Source organism: Bombus affinis, chromosome 15 (assembly GCF_024516045.1).
Source record: "Bombus affinis isolate iyBomAffi1 chromosome 15, iyBomAffi1.2, whole genome shotgun sequence".
Lineage (NCBI taxonomy): Eukaryota > Metazoa > Arthropoda > Insecta > Hymenoptera > Apidae > Bombus > Bombus affinis.
In genome coordinates, this window is record NC_066358.1 from 1,709,199 (window position 1) to 1,733,890 (window position 24,692).

Below are 24,692 nucleotides of genomic sequence, written 5' to 3' on the forward strand. Positions count from 1 at the left end.
CCCGCCAAGGCTTTCTGTCAACTACGAACTCTCGGACGGAAAAGATACCCTGTCAACATATCGCGACGTGTACGATCGACGCGAAAAGTTCTCTATAATCCAGCAGTTTTACAGTGAAACGTTTCGTTGATAACGTGACACTCGGACAAAATTCGACACCGTGTGCGATTGTGAACGTCGGTTTACGCTTCGTTTTGTATTCCGTGCGTGTAAACGTTGGGTAACATCCTTCAGTGAGATTCTGTTTACATTGCAAGTCGTGCCCAAGTATCGACACAACTTGTTCAGGAGTGTATATGATGGATAGTGATAGAGGAATATAATTTAATCACGAAATACCTACACCTTATGAGGATTATATGGATTCATGGAGGACAAGTGATCGGATGCAGCAAGTGTGATTAGAGTGATACAGTGATACTGTTCGATCGTATCGATCGGTAGGAAGAGAGATGGTGACAATTAACCATATCGCGAGGCAGTGTCACGTGGTGTGCGGCTAAGTGGCACGTGGCTGTGTCTCGTTTGAATGCGTTTTAGGGTGACGCAGGAAGCGTCTCTTAATTTTCTGCAGCAGGTTACCAGAAGTCAACGCGGAAGCCGAATACTGCAGTACCGTAAACACATTGTACAATAGAGTGTACGTAAATCACTAGACGAAACAATCTCTTTAAAATTGTATTTAATTCCATTGGAACACCTAAATGTTGTTTAATTGGATGATTAACGAACTGAGAGAAATATAGTCGAATGTCGAATGAGAGAAATATAGTCGGTGAAAAACGTGTCTTTCAGGAAAATAGTGGATAATTAATTCGATTATTAATTAGTCGCTGACCAAAGTGACAAATACGGGTGGTTGACGAACTGGTTGGTTCGGCGGATTTGCTGATTAAACTCGCCATCGGATGACCTGGTAGTGTTCGGATGAAAGGGCGGGCTAATGAGACCGGGGAGACGCCTCGAAAGCTTCTCGTAAGAACGCGGTAGATACCGGAAGGACGGACGGAAAGTATCGGCAAGATTGGCAATTTCCATCGAGAGAGGATAGAAAAAAGATGTGGGTCACTTGAAGTATATGAGCAAGTGCAACCGGTTTCTTTTAGCTATTATCGAGCAACTAAGCGATCCGTGAGCTTCAGTAGTGCGTATGGTCAAGAGTCTGGGATAATAGTGATGTGAGAATTTTGAAAAAATTAAATGAGTTTTATCGTGAGATTATAAAAAGTGATCAAAGGTGATTTAAACATAGTGTCCACAAAATGAATTGTTAAGAATATTTCAAGTTTGAAATGAATTTCCAATATAAAGATTAAATGTATGTAAATTTCTCGAAGTCGATCTATCGCCTCGATTTATGGTGATCGAACTGATCTAGGTATCTATAAATTCTAATAGATTGGATTATTGGAAACGTTTGAAGCTTGTGCCCCAACGTTGCACGAAGAAAATATATGTACATCCGTTAAAGGGAAGCTATTTCCTCGATTTACGTTCCAGCGTGGAAATATAATTATAAAAGATGATCGACGTGATTTGTGTGTCTATAAATCGGATTATCGGAACTGGATAAATTGGATTCATGTTGAAACATAAATCTCCTAAAAACCATCTATTTCCCCGACATACGTTCCTCTATAAAAACATAATTATAAAAAGTGACAAAAGCGATTTAGGTATCTATAAATTTCATTAGATTGGATTACTCGATCTAATCGAGTCTGTGATCCAAAGATACACGAAAAAGATACGAATTGTCTTATGAAGGATTTATTTCCTTAATCTACATTACACAGTTATAATTATAAAGTGTAATTAAAGTGATTCTATCTGTCTATAAATCCGTGCATTAAACTGGATTAAAACGAAGGAAGAAGAAAACCTAAATCTCCAAAGAATGACTTATATTGCTAATTTTTAAGCAAAGGATCAATCCAAAATAGAAAAATTCTGATAATAGCGATATTTCTGATCAAACCCAAAAATCAAAGTTTCAATGATCTGGAATCACGAATAAAGAGCGGAGGAAACGTTCGAGACGGTATTACATCTCGCCACCTCGATCCAAACGATCCGAATGTCCCCGCCCATCGAACGTTTCGACGTTCGGTGTCGACCACGAATTGGTGGAAGAATTTGAAGGAGCTTTTGAAATTCTAGGACGAGATCGGAAAAGAGCAAGAGGATAAAAGGGAGGAGAGGAAGTGTAATCTAGTAAGGTGGAAACTCGCCAAGTGGTAAAGAAGTGCGAGGTGTCCTGGATCGAGGCTATCCAGGTGTCCCAATCGGTTGGATTAACAGTTGCAGGGTGCAAATTACAAGACGCGAGTGGTTCCCTCGAGGGACGATCGGTCTGCGCGGAGACATTTCTTAGATGTCGAGCGAACGATGAAGCACTCGAGGCAAGCGAGTGGCTCGAGTGTCACTTCGATCGCGAGCGATTCGTATTTCAGGTGCAAGGGGATGTGTCCGACGAAAATGCGGCTCGCGCTACTACTGCTCTGCTCTCTGTTCGGGACAGGTGAGAAAACGTCTCTACTTCTTTCTAAGAATTCGCTTAACACTTATGGGCAGAAGTTTGTAGAATTAATCGAAGTCGGAACTGGGGCTATAGAGTCAATTCCTATTTTGGGTGAAATTTCAGCTCGCCACACATTTTTTCTTATTTTAGAAGTCATTAACAATTTAATATATTATTATTACTAGACTGTGGATTTTTATTCATTTGTGGAAAATTTAAAGGCACAGAAATATATTATTTCTTACAGTATTTAGTACGTGAAAGAATTTACTACTTAGGTACCGCTTCTTAAATTACGTTTATAAACATATGAATCAGCGTAGATATTTTCAGTCTGATTATTACTATCTAATAATAGAGAAGGAGCGGAAGATTTATCACTTGCAATGGATATAAATAGCATTGCAATGGTATTATTATGAGACGACAGTATTGAAATAAAGAAAATTAGAATAACGATTGTAGAATTTTTTTCTATTCAGTCTATGATGTAGATTTTTAAATCTATTATAATATTTATAACATCGACTAATAGTAGTATGTGGATAATAGATTGTGGATCAATTAAATCAATTAGGTTATACCGATATCGAAGTGAAATTTTAATTCTGATATTGACACTAGAACTGAACAATGCATGGAAAAAATTATCAATTGAAGAGATTTTTGGCAGATAATATTTTGTAAAATATTTGGATAAAAGCTTGTTTTTCTCGTCGTATTGTGTATTTTCTTGTATACCTTTCATTTTAATTTCACTATAAATTTAATTTCAATTTAATTTGGTTTGGTACAAATTTCATACTTTAGTTATGAGCAGTTCTAGTGTTAATTGTAAATTGAAAGATCGATGGAACGCGCGTATGATATTTCATTGTTTTGCTTTAGATATTGTGCTAATGCAGGAAATAGCTAAAGCAGTACACCACTATTCACAAGTCGCAGAACATATACAATACTACGTTTACGATAGAGATAAATGAGAATGCTTTGGTTAGGAAATGAAGTACACACTTGTTAGCCGTGTGTTCGGATAATATTAGGAAATGTAAATTGTGTTTCTATTTTACGAATTATTTTTTCGTTTTACGGATTTGCAAACATTCGTGAATACGTATACACATTATTAACTTGTTTGAATATTTAAAATTATGAAGATTTCTATACTACAATACAGTTTATTCAAAATGACTGTCTCTCTTTTCTCCTGTATACTTTTACATTCGGAATTTTTTTGAGTACTTACTTACGAGAATATTTTTTCAAATGAAAGAAATTAAATCCAATTAAATCATAAATTAAAGACTGTTTCGAAATCAGCAAATTTTGAGAAAATTTTCGATGTGAGACTGAAATCTGGAAGCAGGTTCTTCATATTTTTCTGCGAACTAGGAAATTTTGCGGCGATTAGGTACAAAATAATGTAGTTTAAATTCTTCCCTGTTTCTTGCTTTCTGTTGAATACAAAAGGCTGATGGGCTGGTGGAAATTCAGACGACAAATTCATCGAGGGCCATAAATTTCCGTTTCTTCTTAACGCTTTAATCTCTGATGCCCGGCAGGGAATTTAATCTTCGCCTAGGATAATTGAAACTTTTTCACGGGTTTTCGCCTGCTGTTTACCGGCTATCTGACCGGATAGCCGAACGGTTGGTAAATTGAATCGCGTTTTTCGTTCAGACTTTGGCTTTGAGACGCTTAATTGCTACGGCGCGATTCAGCCAGCTCTGAGAAATATAGCCGACCGCTATATTCACCCGCGACGAAACATCCTTGATCCCTTGGCGCTACTCCTGTTGAAGAATTCGTTTATTTTAGGGTGACTGGTAACCGAGGGGCGGAAGTTATTAACAAATGTAGACACGAGGATGATTCACGGGACAAGATTCTTCCATTTGGCCAGCCATCTGTTGGATTCTATAGAACGTAGTTTTGAACGTAGTGTTGGGTCTGAAAATATGCGAAATGGATGATAGTTGAGCGCTCTTGGGTCTAGATGTTTGTGATCTTGAACAGAATTTTTGCGGCACAGGTGTTAAGTTGGGAAATATCGAACTGATCAGAACCTTCAGAGTGAAGGTGTTAACTTTGTGAACTGTGAAAAATAGCCGACAGCTGAGTGTTCTTGGATTCAGATATTGGGATTTGGGTTGGTATTATATATATAACAATTCGTACGATAAATAATTTTAATTTTATTATTATAATTTCAATTTTCTCGAAAACAGAACGTGCAATGAAAAATTACATTTTTTATTTTCGATTTAGTTTTGCACGTAGAATCGTTCCTCTGCTGTTTGTAATATGATTACTGAGACACCCTGTAAGTGAGTAATTCCAGCTGAATCATGGAAGAAAATCAATATCATTCCATCAGTAATATAAATATTCAGAAAACTCAATCATAAAATACTGTGCCTCCTAGAATAAAAATCAAAAGATTAATAGGAAATAATGAGAAGTACTTTAATTTAATCCATGATTCCAAATTTTTATTTTATTTTGTGTCAATAATTTTATTATATCTTCGTTCAGAAAGTAGATGAACGAATTGCAACGAAATATTATGTTACAATACTGACGAAAAAATAGATTTTTCATTGCTATAGTGTATCATAACAGAAATTGACAGTTTTCAGTGTATTAACCACATGTTCATCAATTTCAACGTTTGTCGACATGTAACGTTAGAGTTTAATTAAATATACGTCAAAGTGAAATTTTCACATCGGAATTGACACAATTTCTGTCATCTGGATGTTTACTGGGATAACATCGATCCTAAGAGCGTATTTGCGTTCAAATTCTAGAATATTTTATAGTGAATTATGTATTGAGATGAATGACACTCTGTTTTTTTCACCATGTTTTATACACTCGGTGAATCCGAAATTTTTGGTCTATACGTAGGTGGTTACGAGAATACTTTAAATATTTTTATGAATTTCAAGTGTGAAATATACCTTTTGAAAATGACGTTTATTGAGCATACCAATGGCTGTTACACAATGTCTAAACGTTGACATTGTTTTGCATACGTATTGGATTCCATAAAAAGCACCTTTTGAGAAGAGATGTTGAGAAGAGACGATTAGTTCAATATGTAATACTTTCAAATATTTTCTGACGTTTGTAATATCTATTCTTTGATATTCTGCGTCGTTACATGGAAAACAAATTATATTTACATTTGAAAAAATTAAAATCGACCCATTTCGAATTAAGTTGTCTTTATTAAATTTCAATTTCATACTTATGAAAATGCATGGTTCTGTTGTTAGGATCAATATCTAGATTAAATGATACACGCGAAACGTGAAATTCATAGCAATGTCCCCCTTAATTAAAACGTCTCATTTAAAATATCTAATAAATTTAATTAAAAATATTATTGTTCCTTTCATCGTTTTATTATCTTAATAATGGCTTATACAGTTATACAGCTTATGCATTTATTGAAAATTGAAAATTATATAGAATGCACATATGAAAGATATATGAAATACCCAAAGTACAATACCAGTAATATTTGGTAATATTTTGTAAGACAATTTTCTATCGGGGTTCTATATTTTTAATTATGTTCTCAGAAACATGAATTTGCACAAAAATTTGAATAGAGCTTAAAAATTAAAAAAAAAAAATGGAAAATTTAAACTATTTCGACGTATTAAAAAAAATGTAAAGACATTCTAAATAGAATATATTAATTAAGGAGCGCATTGTATTCGCCATCATTTTATTTAATTCGTTTTCATTTTCAAGATGCAAAAACTAAATAACACGCATGAAACGCAAAATTCGCGCCAAATGCAGCGATTACAACGAACTTTTCTAATTCGAGCTATTCTACGCGAACGTTTTCAGATGCAATCGCCTTCTGTCGACTCGTACAAAAGAGCGAGTTGAAAATCGTGGGCGAAGCTTTAAAAGCATTCCGTGGACTAACCGCGCCACTTGTTAAATAATGAGTCCGGTAATCGTCGTTTATAACGTAACGTTTCAACCGCGTGTTTCTGTAATTTTCATTCACGTCGGACGATAAATATGAACGGAAATATATTTACAAGAGAATCGCGAGATGTTTCGACGAACGACTGGTGATAGCGAAAGAGCGTGGATTGGCAGGGCGACTGAAATCCCGTGTAATAAATATTTCAGCTAACCAAATATTTTAATATATTTCACCTACGCAATTCGTTGTTTGACGAAACGAGGCGTACCAGGTGCAATTTCGCTTTTTATCGGCGCGATATTTGTTCCACGCGTTGTAAAACTCAAACGCATGATATTTTGATTGAAATCACAACTGGAAGTACATATAGAAATCCGAGCGAATCGCGTAAGGTTTGACAGGTAATTACATTTTGAAAAATATCTTTCTTTTCATTAAGATTTTATTCTTGCATTGATCTATTTGGCTCATTAGCAGCCACGTTAATTTACAGAAGGCTACAAATCAAGAATATGTTTCAAATGAAGAATTCTAATACGTTTCGAGAACTTTAATAGACCTAATTTTGAATTTATAATCAGAATCACTTGTTTAGAATTTTCTTTGGTTTGGTACAATCTTCCAGTAGACAATAGTAGTAGTACGGTGGAATTTACGATAATGACATCCACTGCAGCTCACATTGATCTTAAACTTTCAGAGGGGAATTCTTTCTAATTTCTTTATGCAAATAATACCTTCAAGTTCATCCTTGAATTTAAATTTAAACCTTTTTTTCAGCTGAATGTTAAGCTTTTATGGTCAAATATTTTTAACTTCGTTACAAAGAAAGAGCTTTCTGTTTAATCTTGAGTTTTCAAGCTCAAAGGTTTGTTCAAGCTCTCCACGAATATGTGAATAGTCTTCAGTTTGACTTGAAGCTTCCGAGTGTTCCTTTATTTCCTACTTAAATGTGTGTTTTAAATATTAAACATATTTGCTTAAGCTCAGACAAAAGTGATTTTGAAATAATTGTATTTGTTCCCTTTTATTTATTCATAGATTTTGCTATTTTTTAAAATTAATTCAACATGACTTTTACATATGTTTGTGTATTTTAGAACGCAACACGTTTCGTCATTTGTCACGATCCGTTGTTTACACCTAGTTACCTGTTATTTTTAACAGGAGTACCTGTTTGCTTTAGCCGTTGCTACATCTGAGTGTAACAAATTACGCAAATTAGCATGATGTGCGTACCATGTTCTGAACTCTCTCATCATTTCCATTTATATTCATGAATTGCATCCTTAGTGTTGAATCTGTTTTCTTTTGTTCGTTGTTATAATATTTTTTACTTGCATTTTATGGACTTAGAAATAATTCGTGAACTACAAAATTTTGCAATCCAATTAAATAAATTTAATTTCTATTCGTAATTTTGCCAAGTTTAAATATTTTCTACGTTCAGTTTTTCCTAAAGATTGGTATATTTTCGTGAAATAATAATTTTATAGTGTTATCTTTCAGGACTTAAATTTCACAATATTTTTACACTATCCAAAAATTAATATCGATATTTATGTGAAATAGCAACTTTAATATTTCCTTGTATGATTGTTTCGCAAGTAAGAGTAGAAACTTTCGTCAAATATGTACTAACTTCAATTAATTTCTTTTGACAATTAAGATCTTTCAGACATTATATCGTGCATATTTTTCTCTATTTATAAATGATACAAAAAATTACCAATATGTAATAATTTAATAGTTCACATCAAAGTTTAGATTAAGTGTAATTTCTTGCATTTATTCTATTAAAGATCCCAGATTTTTTTCGATGTTAGCAAATATTAAAGTGAAATATGTTTCTACGCGCAAGCTCTTTACAACTGTAAAGGAATGATGGCAAATGGGAAATCGACTCGTGACTTCGAAACACCGGAAACGTTGTTATATCGAGTCGCGTAGTGAACAAAGGGTACGTTGCGAATAAATTCGTGAAACACGACGCGGAAAAAAGAGGAAGAAAAGAAACTAAGGACGAAATGAAGCGAAAGTAGCGCGCACCGTTGAAATGGAGGAGGGAAATCAATTTATAGAAGAGAATTTAATGTGTCGTCACAAGCAACGTTGGATCATGAAGTTGGCGAACAAGGTTTCGAACTCGTTATTGAACTCATTACTGACTTAATTAAGGAAGAAAAGTCCAGGTTAATATTGAGCATATTCCCGTTACGTAAAATTGGAAGGGAAAGTTATACTTGACATATCATTCGTACATCCCGTCTGGTTAAAACCGTATTTTATTAATTTTTCACATCAATGTGAATATTATCCAATTTGAAATGTGACTAAATTATGGAAAATCGTTTGTGAATAGTATAAAAAATAAAATGCTTTATTCTACGTTAGGGGAAAGTATTTCCTTCCTCTTTTAATGTAAACAGCAAGTGTTTCCCCTCATCCGATAAGTTGTGTATATTAATCCCGTGTCTCTTGGACGGAAATTCAAATTTTATTCATGGACTACGTGATATATACAAACTTAGTTGTCAAAATATTCTCCTTTATTCAAGGAAGTCATCTGAAATTGCATGAATATCGACAGTCTTCCAAAGCTGATGTAAAAGGATAAAATACTTAAATTTAAGATAATCATCAGAAATGAGTAAATTTAAAGTGATTGAATTAACTTATCCGTTTAATATTGTATCTACTATCTAATATTACCCATTTCACTCTTGGAGGTGCAGCTGATCCATGCGAAATATTTTCACATTGAAAATTCCACGCTTCAATATGAATGAGTATGCGAATTTGTTGTCTCTGCGAATATTTCGTTCCTTTTGCCTCTACAAATCATTTATAGGTGCGTAACCTTTTCTATTGAGACAAAAATTGTAAAGAATTTTTGTTTCCATCGTTTGAAAGAAATTTCTCGAATGGGGGCAGAATTGGTCGTTTGCGCGATTCCTTGCTATCGGTGAAATGGGAACTGCTTAGCTAGCGTTTCTACAGGAGAAGTTAAATGACGTTGAGTTGAAAGCGTGAGGATTCTGATTTCCTCTTTGAAAATCTTGTTCGAATCTCGTTGGGACATAATTTGAAACATATATACATGTACTGCCACTCATGAGTATTCACACATTTCTAATGACCTGTGATAATAGTTAGCACGTGAATTTTAGCAAAATCTATAAACTGTAAAAAGCAACATTTACTACCTTTTTATGGAATTAAAATATTTTATATGGACATTGAACTAATACATTTTACTATTTACGCTGTATATTATTACATACACTTCCAATTTATCCGTAAGTTTTTGTACTTTTGAATACATATAAAATTCTAATTCCACAAAATTCTTTATCCATAACAAATGGCTGACATTCCATGAAAACTATACATATAAAGTTTTGGAATGTGACTAGAAACATATATTTCAATCAATCTAAGATTTGAACTTTAAATTAATATATACACTTATCGTTACTTGAATTAAGGCAGAGAGTTGTCCATTCGAAATTTAGAAAACGAATACTGACGAATCTGTCTCGCGAGTGCTTAGGAGTGCTCGTCATTAGTCACCTTGAATGCAAATCTGCTGAATGTAAATCAGGCAATATATCAAGTAGATAGGTGACCAGATTGATTTATTGGTCCTCTGTTATTGAGCTCCCTAAGGAGAGGAAGTAATAACGCCTTCTAGAGATATCATAGCTTCGACAACGTGTATCGATCGTAACTTGTGTTTGAGGATCTTATGATCGCTATAAATGCTTTTGTCGTTCATAATTCTTCCATGCCAAAAGATCTTTGACAATTAAATGTTGGATTGTAGACTGATTTTAATGATCATATTTGATAATACAACAACCATCTGATCACGTATATATCTATTTGATAAAACAATTTAGACAGCTCAATAATATTTATTGTTATAACATTAATTAGGCCCTTGGTTCTTTTTACAAAACCTCAGAATTATCGTCTGAACTGATTTGTTGCCACCAGATGTATTAAAACAATTTTCTTAACACATGATTTTCAAATAAAGTTAATCTTTCATTCTGAACGAGTCACAGTAGTAACTAACCAAACACAGCTAACTATTATATTAGTCTTAAAGGAACAGAAGAAGGAAACGTGACTGGCTTTGAAAATTCTATTTTATTTACTCTACATATTATACGTATGGTATATAACTCCACAACACATAAATTTTCCCTATACGAGTATGTACTCTTCAAACAGAATTAATTGCCCATCCTCAACTAGTAACAAAAGTAACTAATCAAACGTGACTAACTAACAACCTTAAAAAACCTTAAAGTAACGAAAGAAGGAAATGTAACTGGCTTTGAGGATTGCAGGTGTTTTATTTACTTCATCCACCACACGTATGATATATAATGCCTACCTATCAATTTTCTTTATGTAAGATCTTCAAACAGAACCAATCTCCCACCCTCTATGCAGCAACAAATAATAACCCAAACAGGTCGAAACACCCACCTCAATACCGTGAAAAACGAACGACGCAGTCTTTGTAGACTCTATTCTACCCTATCCATATAATACACATACGATGTATAATTCGAAAACGACGGCGTACGGAAACGATCTTGCTCCTGTGATCGGGAAATCGATGGCTCCTTAGGAGAGCAGTAGCGACTGGAATAAATCAGACTGCATCTGGTCGTAAACAGCCGTAGCGAAAGGAAGGATGGAACCGCGAAACGTTTTCATCGGTAGTGTGCCAGAGAGTGGCGCGGCGAAGGGCGGAAAGGGGTGACGGCATGATGGAGGTTGTGCAGAAAGGGAAGAACCGGCTGAGAAGCGGAAAAGAAGCTGCCTGCACACACAGAATGCTTCGGTGTGCATGCGAAGAAGGCCGGAGATTATGCAAACGGCAGCCAATTCGATTGAAGTGCACCGCAAATAACTGCAGTTTTAACCCATTCGACTAAATGCGTTCATGGTCCGTATAAGGGTTGCCACCCATTAGAATATCCAGCGAGGGAATCAGCGTAGTCCCGAGGTCACGCGACTGAAGCGCAGCAGCTTGGTGTTAACTCTTTCATTAAGTTTGCATTATCAGACCAACCCAATGATTTACGGATTACGAGCTTCTTTGAACATTGTCATCAGTGAGCTTTAATTCGTGCGTGATCTTCAGGGTACTGGATCGAACCGTCAATGTTTGGTATGCTTTTAAGCCTGCTTTCTGGTTTTTGAGTCTTTAGTTTAAAGAGCGATAGTGGGAATTGTTCCTAAATAAGTAATTATGTGTGAGTGAGATAAATGTGAGTCACTGGAAATGTTAAATATTAAGGATAGTAGAAGTCTTTAAAGTATTTAATACGAGAGATCGAATATGCGGAAACTTCAAGGGGCATCATTTCTGTTTTTGGCTTTAGAGATGATGTTACAAATAGCTGATAAATAATGTCTGAGTAAGGTAAACGTAGATTATCGGAAATGTTAAGCATACCAGGTATTTGAAGTTTTCCACGTCAATTTTCTCATCTCGTGCTGAAACGTTCGGTTCCTACAAAAACTGTAACCAACTAATTTCATCTTATCTGAAACAGAAAGTCTCGATCATGAGTAATCGTGCTCGTAACGAGCACGAGATAATTTTTCATGTCCGGATGCACCGCAAGAAAAATTGCAGCGGATTCTCTCTGAAATCGATCAGAGTAAGCTGACCGATGGATTCACGACGGAACGCGATCAATCACTTCGTAGTGATCCGCCTGCGAGGTAAATGAGCTTCCCACTCTATCCCATGATCAAGCAAGAAAATAAAGACCGAAGGACAAGCATGGAATCGTTCGACCTCTGACTAACGAACCTCCGATTAAATTAATTAAGATATGTTTGACTGTAAATTCGATCGGCAATTTTGTCAAGACTTATGTGACTACTTCCAATGCAATGCTGCACTTACTTTGGTCTTGGTATTGTAATGAAATTCAAATAGTGTGAAACTATTACTAGACTGTGGATTTTTTATGCATTTATAGGAAATTTAAAGGTTCAACAATGCACAGAATGCATATAATTTGCAAAAATTCATAGAATGTCTGAGAAATATATTTATTAAGATATCTAGCTATTACATTAATCAGAGACGATAAGGAATTAGCATGTAAGAGTATTTTGATACTTATACAAAATATAATTAACCTAAGTATAATGAAAACACAATGAATGAACAAAGTGGAGTTGACCAATTTTATTTGCAACTCTTTTCTATGAAATATATGTTTTTGCTTAATATTCTTTCATGCTATCTTCTTTTCTAACATTATTATTTTATAATTTTATAAAGTATAAAGAAATTAAAGTACCTACTCGCAGCATTACGGTAGGTACGTATACAAATTTCCTTTCTCAGAAATTTTCTTTATATGGAATCCTATCTATTCAGCCCCTCTACCGCTCCCTAGAAATACAACTAGAAAAAACACACAGATAGTAGTGCTCTCTACTCGTCGTTAAAGCACGTTTCGTTTCAAACATATCGCTTTTCGTTTCTCTATGTTTTATTTCGAGATACTTTTTACTTATTCGTGAACGTCTAAAGCGGAAATGTAGAAAATACAGACCGTTTGTAGCGGTAATTCAGTGAAACAGAAGGCGTCCGAAAGATCGCGCGAAAGCGTTGAAACGACATCATTTCGTGCGTATTCATATCGAAATTACGTTTCCAGTCGTCTCGCGATCTGAATAGCACCGCCGGCAGTAGGGATATAAACAAATATCATTCGGGGAAAGTTGGTGAAAGAGAGCAATATACAGACCGCAATATTTCGACCTTATATTGTGGACAATTTTCTGGCTTTTATCGTTTTCATAAGCACCATGGTTGGTTCACTCGACTCTAATCCCGGCTCTTTCTCTCATTTCCTACCTTTCATTGACGCTTTCGAAAAGTTGTTCAGAGCTGGATGATAAGCCTCTTTTTAACATCCGTCTAACTTTCATTTTATCCTTTAGACTGATTACATATTCCTTTTAAAGGCTAAAATCTCCTTTTCGAATATCATTCGACGATATTTTCCAATTGGAAGTTGTTAATGAAATCAAAATTTGACCGATTTTGTTTTTTTTCTTTTTAGATATTGAAGGATTATATGATGTGATAAAAATAAATTAATATACGTAGTCATGTTTCTTAACCCTTAGAGTGCTATGGGCGCATATAGGCGTCTGGCGAAAGCTATTGGTGTGGACTAAGGACATATATATGCGTTTTCTGTAAGTACCCGGCATGGACTAAGGACGCATGTATGCGTTTTTCAATTTTTCCGAACACCTACGCAGAAGTAATACTATTACGTTTGTATGAGATAAATATAAATGCATTCCTTAGTAACGGCAGTAAACAAATGCCAATAATGCCTCGTTATAACAGTTGTCTACCTGTTTCGCGGACAGTCGCATCTAATTATCAAGAAGAAAATGTGTTGTTTGTGTGAAAAATAAGAGAATGCAGAAAATGCGTTGTCGGATTATGTATCGATAATTGTTTTGAAATTTTACACACACAACTGAATTATTAACTTGTGTTATATTTACTAAATTTAGTTTTCTAGTTTATTGTTTTCTAGTTTATTACTCAAATTCTAGTTAACTGTAAATTTCAATGTTTATAATAAATAATTAAAAATAACTAAAAAATAACGCTCTTGAATCATTTAATCTCGTGCAAAAGAATTACTATAACTTATTACGATTTGCGCTTTGAATAGTCAATCAACAGAGTTCAGTCTAACGAAAAAGTATTCCGTCCACAGCGATCGTCAGCGCTAGACGCGCGCCGTTCGTACGGACCGCATAGGCCGCGAGTATTCAGCAGTCAAAGGGTTAATGAAACCCAATGTCAAATTAAATAACGTTAAATAATAAATTGTAAAGACAAAAGATATGAAAACAGATATTTTGATCGATTTAATAGATCTAACGTTAGAAACAATTGGAATTTATTGAAAAAGAAAATTGAAGATATTAAAGCGTACATTTATTTCTAAATATATTAAAGTTTTTTTTTACAGAAATAATATGAAATTTGATAAAGGTCGCTTTTACCTTTCAACTTTTGCTCGAGATATTTGTCCTCCTTTTTAAAATTTGACAATTCAATGTCATATAAATTCAGCTGATCTGTGGGATACGGGCTACATCGTTTTTCAGAGGGAAAGCTATACGTGTATCTACATCTACTAAGAGATGTTTTATTAAAAGGTGTCAGTTCAAGTGAAAAGTTCTCTTTGCAGAGTTTAATAAAAACACGTAGCGAGTGCCAAGTTGTCGTCGAATAATCCGTGGACTTCTTATGAATTTCTCAGTTTGCTTGGAGAGAAGTTCAAAGTGCACCGTTGTTCAAAGACGCTTCGAGTCGAACTGTTCTGCCTCTGATTCTCCAAATTCTCTTCCGATGTCTGGATACGACAGAAAGTCCTCGAGGATCGTAGATCTACTAGAAATGTCGTATTGAATAACCTTTTGTCACTGTAAGAAGCTTTTTTCTTTTTCTCCTCTTCGAATCTACCATGATCTGCCATACGATGATCAAGATTACTAATGATTCTATTAGTATAAAAAAGAAATTTCTTTAATTCACCGACTGTAAAGTATAAATTTGTCTATTTTTCTTTATCCTAAAGAAAAACTCTTCGATATCGTGGTACTTTCAACTTTTTTATCGGCTAATTATATATTTTACATTTTCCGCTCTTTGAATATCTTTATCAGAGCAAAAATTGATCCTTTTCCCCGCTATAAAGGCTTTTCAATTGTACGACATTGTTAGTTTTCTTATCAGGTGGCAAAGTAGTATTATCACTATCAAGTGCTCATGAAAGAAAATCTCCCTCTTTTCTCTTCTGTTGAATGTTCCTTTTCGAGACAATGTGAAAGATTGCTAATGAACGATAGAACTTTTTCTCTAGAGTACAAATTGATTCTTTTCTCTAGCCTACAAATTCCTCCTTGCAAATAAGGGAGCTTTTAATTTCACAGTATTTTCAACTTTTTTTACTAGGCAGCATTGTGGTATTTTCAGAATTAATTGGTTATGAAAGAAACCTTTCATCCATTGTTTTGTTACAATAGAAGATTATCGATGCTTCTACAGAACTCTAAAAGTTCCCTTATTAAGTAGCACAAATATTTTCTTCGCCCCTCGAGCTTCTTTACCAAAGCGCATCATCATCCTGTTTTCCTTAAATAACCGATATTTATATTGCATAACGTTTTTCATATTATCCGAAATCTTCTCACCACAAAATTTCCGTGCAACTTTTTCACCGAAGTATAACTTACTATGACGTTTCTCATATTTTCATAAAAATTTCCCTTTTCCTTTATCCTTGAATCCTCTTGACAACAAATCTTTCCGGATCTTCTCTTCGCTTCAAGGAAATAAAGTCTTACTATAAATCGATCCTCGCTTCACGGAAAAACAAGTTTATCCCATTCTCTCTCAACGAAAAAAAAAAGAAAAAAAGAAAAAAAAAAAAATAGGAATATGTTTCAGTTTCATGCCACATTCGAATTTTTCTTATCACAAAATTACTTTCTACGTCTCTCAAACATTTTGCCGATTTCACCCTTCATACCCTCCGCTGAAACCTTCACTTCTGTTACATCCATCATTCGTATGTATTTAAAACTTCCGTCCTCGTAGAATTAGCTTGCAGTCCCAGTGGAAATCCATCCTAGAGGCCGACTCTCGATCAGATACCTTCTAAATGCTACGCATTTCAATCGTACGCAACAAGCAAAAAATCAACTAGGGAAAAAGATAGAAAAAAGTAAAAAGAAGCATCGAGGGATTACGCGCAGTGTATTAATCACGATGTAGAGAGGGTCAATATCGAGCGTCCTTTTATCGAGGATACTCTGGCGTTCGTAACGAGCGGATTCTCAACGAAGACGACTCGTCTCGGCCATTAAACGTAGCAGAGGAACTGGAATTGGCCCGCGTCCTCCGGATTACGGTGGAAGACGAGCGAGGAAACGCGTTTCCCGAACGTAAACGCCACTCGACCGCCTTATTGGCCGTGTTACCGAACCTCTTGGTTCACGTAAAGCGAACGTTATCTCGCGACGAATTTCGTACTTCTATCTACTCAACGAGTATCGAAAGCACCGATTATCGTCTGGTAGATTGCGCGCGCAAGAGGAAGTGTTTATACGGTACCAGTTCGTCCTCGAGATTTAACGGCCGAAAGATTATGCTGCAAAGGGGGCTGAGTTTAAGGATGAAATAGCAGAGGAATCGTCGAAATAGCTTTCTAGATACGAATGATATATTTAAGCTCGTTTCTGTATAGTACGATATTATAGTTGATTCTGTGTTTGAGTAGTGGGTAGAATGTTTGAATTTATCTTTCAGGGGAAGGTGCTGGTTTCTAAGCTGAGTGGAAGTGGAACGGTTGAATTTAGTTTCGGTGGAAGTAAGTGAGATACTAGGGGATTTAGTTTTACTTGAGAAAATTAGCTAGATACGTTGTTCGTTGCTTGTATTTTAAATTGGAGGTTGTTTGGTGAAATTTCGTCCTTTGGGAGGTCAACTCTGGAAGTTTGTAAATGCTTTCCTCTGAGTTGCGGGTAGCAGTTTGTAAAATATAATTTAAAACATAAAATGTATGTATCGGTCTCTTAAACGGGAAACTGTTTGAGGTACTTCCGTCTTTCGAGGGATGGATTCTAAAAGTTTGAAATGCTTGACTAAAATGTAATAGCCTTATAAAGAATTATATCAAATAAATTTGTATCTTTCTGACTGTGCTAGAAACTGTATTTCCAATTTACAGTATTTCGAAACTTCATATAATTTCATTTTCCATTTTTGCATCTGTCAAAAAGAAAGGAAACAAAAAGACGCATACTCTTTAACATACTGAAATATACGTTGCTCTTTGAAGTCAATCAGTCTATTGACACCTACATCAGCAATTTCCAGGAATCGTGTAATTTTCGGCTCATTACATCTCCGCGAGCCCCTTTTATTCCATTAAATGAATAAAAAATCCATTTGACGTTGAAAATGGACGTACACACCTGCAAATCGCTTTTCCGCTACATTGTACGATTCTCGTGAAACAGAAATGAAATTTCTCTCAAATTACGTTAATGACACGCAGTAGAACGTTTGGTGCAATCAAAGTAAGCTTCAAAACGGTGGAATCGGCGTTTTCCTTTTTAACTCGAAAACTAATGAAAGCTTCTACGGAATTTTCATCTTAATAGCACATTTTTCGAATTCTGAAGAGATGAAAGAGTGTCGCGAGTCTTACAGTACCGCAAAGAATGATTTACGACGAGCATGGAACCTTTAACGAAACGTTGACGTGAGTTGAAGGATGTTACTACGAAGACTCCGGTTGTGACGCCATGAAATTTCAAAACAGACGACGCTACGCTTCTGTATCTTCTGCTTTATGTACGACTCTGCTTCTTCCGCGAAACTCTTGTAAAAATACACGTCGCGCAGCTACGCTTCAGAGACGAATAAGAGTAAATTTTTGCGCTCGCGGCATATAGCTAAAATAGAGGGCCTCTTCGTGAATTCTACAATTCGAGGAATAGTGACATTCTTGTTCCGTGCAATGTTTGCTTTAATTCAGCAGAGAGCCCGGCAAATTTTCAGTAACCATTCTTCGAGGTTTTTCCAGTTGCCCTCGTTTCGTTCTACTCATCTCTTCCTCTTTTGACTTTAAACAAGGTTTTCTTTGTGACTTTTTGCTGCTGCAATTCCTATGAGATGTTCGTGTAGAAAGTATAGATCTGCGAAGTGGATCAAAAGTAATTTCATTTTGAATTAGTTACAAGAAGGCCAAGATCCTTTATCTTTACGATTCTTTTTTGTAGCTTTTATGTAGTTCGTGACCTCGGAAGATTAATTATTATTATGTCTTTGCGTGCTCGGTGAAGCTTATCATTGTTTTACAATTATCCTCGATAATATTAAACAGTCTTTACTATTAAGAACGGTTTTTTGTTCTTTCTCTAGTGAGTTGCAGCACTTTTCTCATGTCATATCGTCCTCCCTTTCTCTTATTCCAAATATTTACCGCATACTTCCTTTTCATAATAGCGAGTCAACAAATCTTCCGATCACTTTCTTTCGTTTCATCTAAATATAAATTGTCTTTACTATAATAACCTCCGCGACGACTTATCTTCCATTGCACCAACCTTATAAATAGGTCAGCATGATTCCCTTTTCGCTTCAAATCCCACTAAAGCCGATTAACCTTTCCGATTATCAAACATCTTGCTCTATCTCTAGCCGCGAGTCTTCCATGTTCGAAACAGCTGCGAATTGTATCGACAACGAGGACATTTGACGCGCTCAGCCACCGCTAACAGACTTTATAAATCAGTTAGCAACGCCTAATACAACCTTGCTCGTACGAGAATCTCGAAAGTTTCGAACCTGTCTCTGTCAGTTAGTCGTCGGGTGTCTTCAGCGCAGCGATTAAAGTTATCTGTCCGCCACAGCTCAGCGGCTGTAATCGCTCGTACAAATAAGCGAAATAGTTTATGTTGCGTTCCCACCGGGAGAAAAACGAACTCCCTTACGCTTGGTTAATGGATTAACGCAGGAATTATTCTTTCTGTCCACTATCGTCCCATAGTCGTAGTCGTGGAACGTAAAACGAATGCAAGGAATGCCAACAGAGGGGTGGATAGGAGCTGACACTATAAACTGTCACGGTTTATGAGCGGTAAAAAATTGCGAGGCGAATTTGAATGTACGCCAGGTTGGACCAGCTTTAATTACACGGAACGCGGCGGGAGACCAAGGATTAACGCGATGAACTAGGTTAGGTGTTTTCTTGGGACACTAATGTTACATTAACTTCCGGGTATATTGGAGAATAAAGACGTTACGGATATGGCTGTTTTCGATTGGAATCGGTAGACAGGAAGTCTTACGTAGCTAGGACAAGCTATAGCTTTGAAACTATAGAAGGTAGAAAAATATTTAGCTTTAAAATATCATGAAATTCTTTGAAAAAAAGTAACGAATGGATACGAATAAGTACTTGTATAATAGATATAGTATAAGTACAGAAGAGATGGTTGTTATATGCCGAATAATGGTTGGTATAAAAGTTACTAATACTCACACTATTGGTGAATACCAATATTAAAGTTTCCTTTTACCGTTCTTATAAATATTTTTCTTCAAATTTGAGGTTTTAATTTTTGAATTTGCAATATGTATCGAATTCCATCAATATTGAGCGTAAATTTGCATTCGTAAATTCACATTTAAAGTTAGAAGCAAAACATTAATATGGAGTTTTTGTTACATAGTAATTATTTGTTAGCTGTGATATGTATATTTAATGAAAATTTCATTACATCTTCGGCAGAGATTCCTTGATGAAGTAGATTCCTTTCATGCGTGTAATTTTATTATTTAAACGTGAAAGTGTGTATATGCTGTGTATGTTAAGAAATAGAGGATGAATTTGCAACAAACATTTACACGTTAATTATTACCATTTGATGCGTTCCGTTGAAATAATAAAACATATCTTTCAACGGAAAATTATATATTCCTGTTATTTTTTAAATTAGATAAATGTTCGCGAATAAATATTTATTTATTTACGAGAGCCAGAAAGCTTTTTTAAGCTTGTTACACTACTTTTAATTTGATGATTCTTTCTAACATTACTTTTCTAGGTCAAAATTTTAGGTGACAAAGTTTAGCGAATAGATTTTCCCTGTTTGTGATTTTTTTATTGGAATATCACTTACACCAGATGGTGTAACTTGAACTTTTGTAACTCTAAGCTTTATTGGAGTATCGCTTACACACCAGGTGGTGTAGCTTTAAGTTTAGCTGATAGGAATTTGGAAGGACGTTTATAACAAATTAGGCGAGTAAGGAGACTAAGCAGTGTGCAAGTCAGGGGTGGAAGAACGACGATGATGTATCTATGTCAGGATAATAAAGAGGAATGATTGAGAAGGGAGTCAGTTGATAGAGAAACTGAAAGACTATTAGACGGTAAAAGAATTTTTAATTGTGAAATTTCAAACAATCAAACAGTATAAAGCAAAATTATAAAAGAAGCCTAGCACTTGGGATTCATATATTTTTCTAAAATAATAAACCTAAAGTTGTGAGCTTGCAAACTGTAAGAAGTTAAGCAGTAAAACTTCCTTCATGGTCAAGTATGACAAGTACGATTAATAATATTAATAACAATACTGTCATTAAGAATTTACAATTACAATCTCATAGAAATAACAGAAGTTACGAACTAATAATTAGGTGAGGTTTCGATTTAACGACAGAGAATCTTCCTGCGCACCCAAGTTTGCATATCTATTTTACCAAACGACCTCCCAAGGCAGCTATGGTTCAAAATATCTGTAACAACATTCGAGAACCTTCAAACAATCGATACCTTTGTAATTATCGCGAGTAACATCTCTAATTAAGAATTTAAAATTAATAAAGGAAGGGAATTTCTGGTTTAACAATTATCAAAGCTTTGATTCAACAAGAAAGAATCTTTTTCTTCCTATTTTTACTAAACAATCCTACAAAACAGCCACATTTTGCGATATCCTATGATTCCAGAATTAAAAACTACAATTTGTTTTAAAAAAGTTTGAACTTAATACTTGCGACGCTTTCTCCGTATTCGAATATTAGTTACACGTTTCCCACGATGAAATATGAATTAGAAGCGTGCTGCTCTTCTTTCGAGGGGATTCAGAAGTGAGATTACTGTTCTAATTTTAACTAGACATTTTTAAATATTTTTGTCGATTCTTCAGCGTGTAGCAAGATTATTAATTTCACCTAATAATCCTACAAAAGATCCATGCTTTGCGATATCGGCAACAATATCCGGCAAACTTCAAATAACCAGTCTTCATTGATATCCTCGCATCTAATCCCTTTAGCTCGATAAATCTCACCTCCGGTTTAGGTGTCTTCCCGGAGAAAGGTAACGAAAGCAGCCAGAAGCAATCAGACGGAGCACACGTAGTTGGTGTGATAATCCTCGCGTCGTCAAACTCTAATCCGGCGAAAGAAGTTTTGCCAAACAATCCCCGCTTTTTTCTCAGGCGTTTCCGCCAACAATACGTGCCTCACAACTCGCAACGATTCGCTCCTTTCGGTCGTGATTCGACCGTGTTTCCGTGTAGATGCTTCCGGTTAGGATATTATTGTTCCCAGAAATTTGTACAGTAAAGAACGAAATCCAACAGATAAGGTATCTTTGTCACGTGCTCTAGAGTTTTTGAGGCTAGGTTACATTCGCTAATTCGACTCGGTGGATACCATTTTGTGTTCCAAAGAATCTTCTTGCGAAATTTCACGAAAGCGACAGTTTGTTACTAAAAGGATATTAACACCAAACGCTTTCTTTTATTCTTTGGTAGGAGAGATTATAGGATTTGCTTTTTTCCATATTCCTATTAAGTACCTTCTTTTTGTATCTGTTTTTTAATTTACTATTATTTTACGAATTGCGCGATATAATCACTATTTATTATTGTAACCTGGTAAATTATGGACAAAGCAAAAAATAACACTTCGTTTCCTTTAGTTTTCTCAAAAACTTGTGAATTATTATATTTGTTAATAAAAATCTTTAAATTCTCCATAAATGCAAAAAAATTCACGATCTAGTGACGTTCGTATCTAATCATTACCGACATCCATTCTCCATCCTCCATTTTCCAAAAATCATAACATTGCCTAGACATGAAGCGAAACCGAGCCACAGAAACGAGCTCAATTATGCGAGTCTCTTTAAATCTGATTAGCTAGAAGCAATTTGCGCTACCGGTTAGTTCGCAAAGGTTCACGGTCCGAATGATTTCCGGATGTAATAATACCGTGGTAACGAACGTATGCGCGCGCGGAATACCGTTGTAATCAAAAAGAGAGAGGCGGACAGAAACTCAGATAGAGGAACAGAGATGGAAATTCTCGACAGGAAACACGAGTAACCCAGAGGAACATCGAGACGGAGAGAGTCCTTGCGTCTACTTGGGTCGCATCATTTTCATACGTAAACATGTACGAATAAAGAGAAAACGGGCGGGGCTGGGATACGGTAATAAGACGAATAGTTGCTGCTGTTATCCCGGGGCGGTTTCGCCGACTTAGCGGATTTCTACTCTGTTTGAATTACCACAAAGATAATGCCACTGTCTGCTGGAAAATTCAATTTCACGCGGGCTATTAATTCGAAGGAGTCAAGGTGTTCGTCTCGTTGATTCTTAACTTGAAATTGTAGACTCGCTTATTCGATACAAATAATTCTTATACTATTGTTGTAGATTTCTATCGTTTTAAGGATAGTTCGTGAGCTGATGGAGAGTTGCTGGCGATGAAGGAATTTAGATGAAACTTTAGTGGTAGATAGAAGTAGAATGAATTTATTTGGTGATTTGGGGAATGAAGTGTAAAGTTTTGAAGTAGTCCAGTGATTTCTGGTTGTTCTACTGTTTCAACTTTTGTTCGAACTTTGGTGATACAGTAAGGATTCATAGTGTCTGCAGTTCTAAACAACTGACTTGATTAATTTACTTTATCTTAATAATAAACTTCCCAAAATTTCCATCAAATCAAAGAGTGATCTGGTTTTTAAAACTCCTCTATAGTATCATAGTAAGAAATCTGTAAATTTCGCAATAAAATTCATTCTTTTCATCCAAAGTCCTCTGTTCAAATTTCAATTTCCTATCTGCAACGCATCATCATACATTACCGAAAACCTTCTCGAACAAATCAATGACAAGAAATTCCTTAAAGATTGCTCTCGGTCCTAGTTGGAATTGTTCGTGGACCGAAAGCATCTGTAACATCCTGAGAGCTAGACACTCTCAAGGGTTGCCATTACGGCAGCGTTTTCACCGAAGACTGCGCGATTAAAACGCTGCCGTCGTCGTAACGAAACAGTCCGGCAATTTCATTTGCCAGTAATTTCGAAATGCTATTTCTTCGCTGCCTTGGGCGCCGTCTTCGCAAAACGCTCGAAGATCAAAGAAACGCTGTTAACTCGCTCGGAGGAAACGGGACTAGGCAAAGTAGTACAAGATAAATGGAACTTTTATGATGATTATTTGGACTTTCTCGAGTCTCGTATTCAATCTGATATTTTAGCAATCGATAAGTACAGTTGTTTTTTAATTAGTGAGTCCCGATGCAATGCTCCGATGCCTCTGATAAGATGGAAACGTAAATTCTCTAGGGTGGATTTTCACTGTATGTTATATAAGCTGGCTTTAACTCCGGTATTCTTTCGTGCGGAGTGCTTCTTTGAGAATGATAAAGTTGAAAACGTGTAATTGTTCCTTTGAAGGGAATTATGGGATTTAGATGTGAGATTAGGTACTGCTATTAAGCTTGGGATTTTAATTAAGAATTTTCAAGCATTCAAGGAAGAGTATTTTTATAGGTCTTTTAGCGCAGGAAAATTGGTAATTCAACGTTGTTTCGCTCATTGAGTCATTTCCCATCGAATTTTTTTTTTCTTTTTTTTTCTTTATAAAGTTAAGAATTAAGTTTCTGGATCGTGTTTTGCTAATCATAAATAAATATCTTTCTTGTTATTTTGTAGATGATGGTATAAACTGGTACAAAGGTTAGAAACTGGTATAAACTCTTTCTGATAGGAACGTTTAAAGTTTAATGGAAAATTTAATGAGCCTCTAAAAACATATTATGTACGAAATTACTTCACTACCGATATTAAGTCTCATTATAACAACATAGAACTTCCGTTTTAATTACGTCACACAATCAATTTACATATAGTTCGTACACTTAATAAACAAACTATAATTAAAATTAAATATTTTTATTTCGGACAAATCTTTGAAAATTATTTTACTTGAGGCAATTTCAATTTTTGAAAATACATGTAATATGTACTTTATAATGCAAAAATTCCAGCTCGTGAAATATTTGTAAAATGATTATTTAAATAAATGATATACCTCTCTCTTTAGCTAGACTTTATTTTGAAATAATTATCTGTTGGCTTATTTGAACAAGCAAATGATATTTTTTCGAATTATTTAATTTGTAGCGGTACATGAGCGTAAAAAGGTCAACGGAAAATTCGAATCTTGGAGAGACCCATATTATTATGCCTTTGTATACTAACGATTGTTTTGGTTTACAAGGTCTAGAGGTAAACGAATTCGGGACAGATTGTTGTTGCT

The 24,692-nt window shown here is 35.3% G+C and overlaps 1 protein-coding gene across 1 annotated transcript in view; it reads left to right on the forward strand.

The window, feature by feature from the left end:
• LOC126925029 (uncharacterized) overlaps window positions 1-24,692 on the forward strand; it is a 93,945-nt gene continuing 69,253 nt past the window's right edge. The window contains exon 1 of the mRNA XM_050740163.1: window positions 1-2,521. Within this exon, the coding sequence (XP_050596120.1) occupies window positions 2,389-2,521 (133 nt within the window). The 5' untranslated portion in view covers window positions 1-2,388. The remainder of the gene's footprint in view (window positions 2,522-24,692) is intronic.